The sequence below is a fragment of the Triticum aestivum genome, chromosome 3A, assembly GCF_018294505.1.
Source record: "Triticum aestivum cultivar Chinese Spring chromosome 3A, IWGSC CS RefSeq v2.1, whole genome shotgun sequence".
Lineage (NCBI taxonomy): Eukaryota > Viridiplantae > Streptophyta > Magnoliopsida > Poales > Poaceae > Triticum > Triticum aestivum.
In genome coordinates, this window is record NC_057800.1 from 513,030,580 (window position 1) to 513,039,203 (window position 8,624).

The 8,624-nt window shown below is 42.3% G+C and overlaps 1 protein-coding gene across 1 annotated transcript; it reads right to left on the minus strand.

Annotated features, from left to right (window-relative positions):
* Positions 1 to 896: 896 nt before the first annotated feature.
* LOC123061918 (probable hexosyltransferase MUCI70) lies at positions 897 to 4,070 on the minus strand. Its single transcript, XM_044485203.1, has 6 exons — positions 3,737 to 4,070; positions 3,027 to 3,253; positions 2,765 to 2,941; positions 2,509 to 2,664; positions 1,520 to 1,796; positions 897 to 1,402 (listed from the first exon to the last, which is right to left on the minus strand). The coding sequence occupies exons 1-6, from the start codon at positions 4,023 to 4,025 to the stop codon at positions 1,149 to 1,151; spliced, it is 1,380 nt and encodes a 459-aa protein (XP_044341138.1). The 5' UTR covers positions 4,026 to 4,070; the 3' UTR covers positions 897 to 1,148.
* Positions 4,071 to 8,624: the final 4,554 nt, after the last annotated feature.

The window sequence follows — 8,624 nt, forward strand, 5'->3', positions numbered from 1 at the left end:
CTATCCGCATCACGATGCGACCTACATGAGGAAGGGGTTGTGGTGTTTTGGTCCCGCAGATCGACGACTCCCATTGTTGAGGATTGTCATCCGCACTTCGGCCTATTTTTGGCGACGGTGATGGTGGTATTGTCAAGAATGTTCTTATCACCAGAGATTCTTTCTTTTGTGCTTCCGGTCTTCTTCCCCGACAGTACGACAACAAAGTATCAGTTTGGCAACATTTCTCGTAAGGGGTGTTGCCTTCAGCCATAGTGTGTCCAACAATCTTAGGTTCTACTGTGCTAGGAGTGTGTGGCTCATACGACTCTTTAAACCTTTTAAGGTTATTTGGGCGCGTTCAACAATCTTAGGTTCTTACGTGTTATTAGGAGCTATTCTTTAAACCTTTGAGGTTAGTTCAGCTTGTGGATGTTTGGTCTTCTGATGTTTCTGCACTAGATGTATCAAGGGAGGAAAATTAAGATGCAAGAGAAGAATGTAGAGTCGACAACTACAAAGGACATGATGCAATTTTTTGTTTTATCTTGGCTTTTTGTTGTTTCTTTTAATTTTATTTTGATCTGATATACTTTGTCTAATTTATCAATAAAGACATACTGTTTGCTCAAAAAACAACCTTAATTTTTTCATGTCATTCTAAAGAAAAACAAACAGTTCTCCCTAAAAAGGGGCTAGGTATGTTCTCTAGAAAAAGAAGAGGAGTTTGCATAGCATGGTTGGAGCTTGGAACAGATGACAGTAAGTACATTCTGGTAGATATGCATCTACTTGGACTACTGAAATACAGTTTGTAACAGCGTAAACCATAGCAAAAGAGTTCGTTTCTAATTTTCATGGATAAGATTGCACTTGAAAAGTAGAATAGTTGGGAGGTAATGTTCATACTTGTAAAATGGAACCAGAATAGTGCTCCTTCCAACCAAAAGAAAACGTGATTTGTACAGGTAATAATGTCAACATACAGAAAAGCAACAGCTTTTGACGTGTAACAGGTGCAAGTCCTTGTACAACCAAGTCATGATGTTTCTCGAGGAAGAAAATCAAAAGAATAATTTACAACAAAACTGTGGATCAAGACAAGTGGAAGCCTAGAACCACGTAAACCACCGGTTAGTTGACTGTCCGCAAATGAACAAGAAGAAAGGTCATGCCGTGGAAGAATCTGAATTCGTCTGTGTAAGAGGTTTTACTTTCCTTGTGTGACCCAAACTGTTCACAAGGTCCCTTCGAGTGCACACAGGAAACATGTTGATTCCTGGCATGTTTAGACGCCATAGTACATACGGAAAACTGAGTTGATCCCGAGATGTGAAACGAACAACTTCATTGAACCAAGCACACATGAAATGATTCGTCAATGGGGTCAGCTCCCTCACAATGATAGAAGCTTCAGCCAAAGCTGAAAGAAAACAAAAGGCTTGGTCATATTCATACCACAACTATGCTTCAGCAGAAATTAGCCTCGAGAAAAAAAATCCACATGTGCAAGTTAAATTAGTCAAAATTAAACGCATACCTTTTAATCCATGTAGTCTTTTTTCATCTGGCATGCCGTCTTGACGATATTGAGTTAGCTGAACCTCTACTTCTTCAGGAGTAGCCTTGTGCTTTTGAACAATCGCTTTCCCCTCATCATAAATGTTAGTCCGTGCTCCATGTTCAGAAATAGCAAAGGTAGAGTTTGTCCTCCAAAGAAGTGCTTCAAGCACTCCTATTGGATCTCTTCTGAACTGGTATTTAGAGTCTACCCATATAGAGTAACTTGCTTCTGGGAAAAGTCGGTGAGTCAACATCTGCAAAAATGATGCTATGCATTTTACTACCAGAATGTACATAGTTATGCAATCCCACATGTAAAATTAAGGCAAAAACACAAATCAGCAGACTTAACATCTAAGCGGTTCACTTTATGAGGCGGCATAACTGAAGTTACTATTACCAAATAACAGAAATAGCGAATACGGCTCACATTTTACAGAGAGACTACTACCTCAGTCCTGGTTTATTAGTTCCCTTTGTATTTTGGGTCATATTTTGCCCATGATTTTAACTAAGGGCAGCCCGGTGCATGTAGCTCCCGCTTGCGCGGGGTCCGGGGAAGGGTCCGATCACTTTGGGTCTATTGGACGCAGCCTTTCCCTACATTTCTCCAAGAGGCTGTTTCCAGGACTTGAACCTGTGACCTCATGGTCACAAGGCAGCAGCTTTACAACTGCGCCAAGGCTCCCCTTCCTTGACCATGATTTTAACTAATAAAATATAAGTTACACATAACAAAAGTTATATCATTGGAAACTATGTTCGAATACGAATCCATTGATATAATTTTTTATGACATCCATTAGCATTTTGTTAGTTAAATTTATGGTCAAAATTTGGCACAAAGTACGAAGGGGATCAATAAACCAGGACGGAGGTAGTACTTTATTAGGTCAAATCCCACATGAGCTAGTATTTTGAGAATATGGAAGCTGGCACAATGGACTATGACAGCTGCAGATTTACCTTCGGTATTTTCCCATTTAAACGTTGATCCACAAAGGGGAGATTCTTGACAACAATGATACGCCACCTTCCTATCATTTCATTGTCGCCAGTTAATTTTCCTTCAGCTTCTTGAGTTGATAGTGTGACCGCATCCCAGAAAGCCACATAGCAGACCTGCTTTATCATAAGTCAATCCATCCTGAATCCTCAGAGCCATCACATGCGATGGTTTACACAGAAACGACATTTCTGAGAATGCTGAATGCTCAAATACCTTTCCAATAGAAGAATTGACCATTCCAATAGGTTGATATAGATCATCCCCGCCACCGAATGCGCAGGTAGACACAACAACTTTACAGGTTCTCATGTATCTGACATCATCATCCGAAATTTTGAAACCGCCATTGTCACTATAGAAACCACAGTGCACACTAACAGTCTCATTCACCTGGAGAAGTAGTGAAACACATTAAATGGGTCTAAAATGGCATAGGTTTGTAACCGCAAAATAGTATGTTAGCCAGCATAAGAACCTTGAAGCTCTCTTCTCTTTCAGGAACTGTTTGGAATCCTGTAAACAAATTGAACCTGGTAGCTTCTGCGTGCTGCAGTAAATAGGTAGAGTTTGCCTCAGAGTGGTGTGAGTCATAGTCGTCATCGTCAGTTTTGTATATAATCCTCTTGACCACAGCATCAAGTCCCGAGCCTTCATGAAATACCAAATTTTCTATACTCTTCGGGCTAAGAACCTTCAGGCACGCTGTTAACATCAAGAATACAAAACTAATCAAGTCCTTATTTAGTACATAAGCCAATAATAGTCACTCAGCCAAACAAATTTGACATGATACATGCTCTCTGATTTTTTGGAACAACTTTACTTAAGTATGGACATGCGATTTGACTTATCAAGATCCAAACATCTGGTTTGTAAGAAACTAAGAAGACTTCGAGAATCATAATCCTATTAAGGCCATTTCCCAATGTGCACGATCTGCTAAGTCCAAATCTCCAGTTGCCATGATACTTTCCAATGGTTTGTGCAGATAAGTAGTCTAAGACACCACCATAATCTCAGCACATTCTGCAATACAGCACTCGCATTATCAAATTACTACGAAAGCCGACTCTTACAGTCCAATTTCTCAAATCCGTGGTAAACTTTATTGGGAGTTGGGAACCACAAGAGCACGGGGAATTTGGGGACGAGCTAGAGTAGATCGAAACAGAGTAAGGGACTCACGCTCGCGCACGCCATGGACGAGGCGCGTGGTCGGGTCTAGGCGGCCAAGGCTGCTCGATACTGGCGGGGCGGGGCTCGGAGAGGCACGGAGCCGGGAGGCCTCGAAGAGTAGCAGCGCGACGGCCGGGAGGAGCAGGAGGATAGGCCACCACCGGGCCACGAGCCGCACGGCGCGCTGCCCCAAGCTGCGCACCACCTTCCGTCGACCGGCGCGGGTACGCCGGGGCGCCGCGGCGCCGTCGTCGTCAGATACTGTGATGGAGATGCTCCGGATCGTCGACGACGGCATCGGGGGAAGCGGTGGTGGCGAAGTGGTGGCGCAGGTGGGTTTGCCATTCACTGGGTGGGCTTGAGCTCACTGGAAGCTGGTATGGGCTGGGCTTGTGGTGTGGTACGTTCTGCCTGCGCCCTGGATCCAGCTCATATCGCCAGCTTCATTTTGATTGCCGGCATTTCCTATTTAGCGCTGCAGGCGCCCGTTACAGTGCAATTTGCAAACGGGCGCCTGCAGCAGTCCAAGCTGGGCCGGCCCACTCTAGTTTTGTGGAAACGTTAAAAAGTGAGAGAACTTGGAACCGAACCCACGCCGGACTCGTTACGATTGCTGCGCTCCAACCACTACGACATGGCGCTTGTTGTGTGCTAAGTTAAGTCGCTCTTTCTTTTAATTTTATTTCTTCTGGTTCGCGAATTCTTGACGGTTTTATTCGTTTTTCCCTTTTTTTTCTTTTTTGTTTTTTTAATGCGTGATTTTTTTAAAGAATGTCATGTTTTTTTAAATCGTTGTACTTTTTCAGATTACATGAACTGTATTCAAATTCGATGAACTTTTTCTGATTTCGATGAACTTTTTTTAGATTACATGAAATTTTTTCAAATTCGATGAACAATTTTTTTAAAATCGATGAACTTTTTCCAGATTACATGAACTTTTTCAAATTTGGCAAACTTTTTCTGAATTCGATGAACTTTTTTCATATTACATGAACTTTTTTTAAATTTGATGAACTTTTTTCAGATTACTTGAACTTTTTTAAATTCAATGAACTTTTTCTAAATGCGATGAACTTTTTTCGAATTCGATGAACTTTTTTCGAATTCGATGAACTTTTTTAGAATCTAATGAACTTTTTTTTGAATTCGATGAACTTTTTTTCGAATACGATGAACTTTTCTTCGAATTTGGTGAACTTTTTTCAAATTCGGTGAACTTTTTTTGAAAATCGATGAACCTTTTTCATTTTTTTAAACTTTGCTTAAAATTTGATGAACTTTTTTTCGAATTTATGTTTTTTTTAGATAATTTATATTGAGTATATATTAATGTTTTACTGCATGAAAAGGTTAACTAGAACTGTTTTCTTGTAGAAGACAAGAAAGTTAGTTTGTTCTGGTGGTTAGTGTGGTGCACTCGCTACAAAGCGATCAAGAGTTCGAATCCCCAGCTATCCTCAGGTTTTATTGAATTTTTACTTCAAAAGCGAACGAGTGCAAGGGCGCGTTGGGCCGGCCCATGCCAGCGACGCTGCAAGCGCCAGCTCGTTAACGGGCGCCTGCAGCGCTGACTAGGAGCTCCCTTGATTACCCGAGGTTGGGAGCCGGTCATTCAAGGCAATCCATATGCATTTCAAACCAGATTTCAACTAATCCAGCGATTTTCATCAAACACGACGGAATTCATCAAGGTTTGGATAGAAAAAATCACAAAGCATCCATAAATAGCATGAAAATATGTCTAGTACAACAATAGTTCAAATTCAACGAGATTAACCAAATATGGATCATGTTATCCCACGCATACTACCCGACGTAGGTCCCCTCACAACATTCTTCTACTATATATTGCCATTTGCCCTAGAAAAATAAAATAAGAAGAAGAGTTTCGGGACTTTCTGCCACCATCTCAAGGTGAAACCAGGGGAAGAGCACTTTTGTTTTCCGGCGGAGCAATTCAGCCAGTGATACTTTCCTCCAAGAGGGGGAAATCGAAACCTTCATCATCAGCAAAAGCTCTCCTCATCGTGGGAATCATCATCTTCATCAAAAACTTCACCAGCACCATCTCATCTATGAACCCTAGTTCATCTTGTGTGTTTAATCTTTGTATCAAACCTCGTATTGGTACCTGGGGGTGCTTGTCGGTACTAAAAGCGGTAGATCTCGGACAGGGGGTTCCGAGCTGTGGATCTTGGGACGATGGTGAACAGGAGACAAGGGAGACAGTGCTTACCCATGTTCGGGCCCTCTTGAAGAGGTAAAACCCTATGTGCTACATGATTATATTGATGATGGAGTATCGAGTACAGGTTGATCTACCTCGAGATCGTATGTTGTGTTCTAAACCCTAAGGTTGGTAATTGTGATCATGTATCTATGGACTAAATCCTCTAGTTTATATAGGCATCAGGGGTATCTAGGGTTACACATGGTGAGTTGCCAGCTAGGAATAAACACGCCGACATTTGGAGCGTCCTTGAAGTACATGGCAAGTCTTCGGCAATATCCGTCTACACGATTGAGTTTGAGGCTTCCAGAGTCCTCCCTTATTTGAGATCCGTGGGTCGTAGGCTCGGCCCAGGGATTCTAGGTTGCATCGGTTGGCACCCCCTAGTTAAGGACACCGCCAATAGCCCCTAAACATGTCTTCAAAGCCAATGACGGAAGCTCCATCCTCGGACTGATGTTTCTGGCCTATAGTATTCGGCTTGGCAGGCGAGTTCTCCTCTTAGTTGGCTTTCGTTTAGATTCAAGATCCTTTTTCACTCAAAGCAGTTCACGGGCCTCTCCTTGAATGGATGGCCCGCCGACCACATGTTTCTTATGTTAGAAGCGTAGTAGAAAACAAAAAAAATCGCATCCTACACACACCCAAGATCAATATGAAGATGCATAACATGTTCGGATCACGATCGTTGCCATCATCGAGTTGCAACGGAAGAAGAACGTGTCGGTGTAGATCGTACTTGGAGTCCCTCGAACCATTGATGAACGATCCCGCGAACCGCCCATGAATAGTCCATCGAACCGAAGACTGAAAGTACCATATCTCTACTTGGTTGGAAGTGTGCAGTCTTCATGATCCGGCAGTGCTTCGCCGTCTAGAGCTAATCATCGCTGGAGAATTAGAGGGAGGAGATTAGAACCATATTGGGCTTCTAATTATGAGGATGCTACTTCTTGAGCTTGCGTTGATTTTTCCCTTGAAGAGGAAAGGGTGATGCAGCAAAGTGGAGATAAGTATTTCCCTCGGTTTGAGAACCAAAGTATCAATCCAGTAGGAGACAACGCACAAATCACCGAATACCTACACAAACAATCAAACAATTTGCACCCAACATGATAAAGGGGTTGTCAATCCCTTCACAATTACTTGCAAAAGTGAGATCTGATAGAGATAGATAAATGATAAAGTAAATATTTTTGGTATTTTTGGTTTATAGATCAGAAAGTAAAAGATTGCAAAATAGTAGATCGGAAACTAATATTGTAGATCGGAAACTTATATGATGGACAATAGACCTAGGGGCCATAGGTCTCACTAGAGGCTTCTCTCAAGATAGCAAAATAATATGATGGGTGAACAAATTACTGCCGAGCAATTGATACAAAAGCGCAAAGTTATGACGATATCTAAGGCAATGATCATGAATATAGGCATCACGTCTGTGTCAAGTAGACCGAAACGATTCTGCATCTACTACTATTACTCCACACATCGACCGCTTTCCAGCATGCATCTAGAGTATTAAGTTCATAAAGAACGGAGTAACGCATTAAGTAAGATGACATGTGATACGTCTATTTTGCATCATGCTTTTATATTGATATTTATTGCATTATGGGCTGTTATTACACGTTATGCTACAATACTTATGCCTTTTCTCTCTTTTTTTACAAGGTTTACATGAAGAGGGAGAATGTCGGCAGCTGGAATTCTGGGCTGGAAAAGGAGCAAATATTAGAGACCTATTCTGCACAGCTCCAAAAGTCCTGAAACTTCACGGAAGTCATTTTTGGATTTAATAAAAAATACTGAGCGAAGAAAATACCAGAGGGGGCCAGCCACCGTCCACGAGGGTGGGGGGCGCCCTACCCCCCTGGACACGCCCCCTACCTCGTGGGCCCCCTGATGGCCCTCCGATGCCCATCTCTAGCTATATGAAGTCTTTTACCCTGAAAAAAAATCATAAGCAAGCTTTCAGGAAGAAACTCCGCCGCCATGAGGCGGAACCTTGGCGGAACCAATCTAGGGCTCCGGCGGAGTTGTTCTGCCGGGGAAACTTCCCTCCGGGAGGGGGAAATCATCACCGTCGTCATCACCATCGATCCTCTCATCGGGAAGGGGTCAATCTCCATCAACATCTTCACCAGCACCATCTCCTCTCAAACCTTAGTTCATCTCTTGTATTCAATCTTTGCCCCAATGCCTCAGATTGGTACCTGTGGGTTGCTAGTAGTGTTGATTACTCCTTGTAGTTGATGCTAGTTGGTTTAATTGGTTGAAGGTCATATGTTCAGATCCATTATGCATATTAATACCCCTCTGATTATGAACATGAATATTATTTGTGAGTAGTTACGTTTGTTCCTGAGGACATGGGAGAAGTCTTGCTATAAGTAGTCATATGAATTTGGTATTTGTTCGATATTTTGATGAGATGTGTGTTGTCTTTCCTCTAGTGGTGTTATGTGAATGTCGACTACATGACACTTCACCATTGTTTGGGCCTAGAGAAAGGCATTGGGAAGTAATAAGTAGATGATGGGTTGCTAGAGTGACAGAAGCTTAAACCCTAGTTTATGCGTTGCTTCGTAAGGGGCTGATTTGGATCCATATGTTTCATGTTATGGTTAGGTTTACCTTAATTCTTCTGTTGTAGTTGCGGAT

What these genes read in the sequence shown, in the direction of transcription:
- LOC123061918 (XM_044485203.1), bottom strand. Translation starts at nt 4,025, where the DNA reads ATGCCGTCGTCGACGATCCGGAGCATCTCCATCACAGTATCTGACGAC. An exon ending in CGTCCATGGCGTGCGCGAGC is followed by an intron (nt 3,254 to 3,736) that starts GTGAGTCCCTTA and finishes TGATGTTAACAG; the next exon opens with CGTGCCTGAAGGTTCTTAGC. An exon ending in AAAGAGAAGAGAGCTTCAAG is followed by an intron (nt 2,942 to 3,026) that starts GTTCTTATGCTG and finishes CTACTTCTCCAG; the next exon opens with GTGAATGAGACTGTTAGTGT.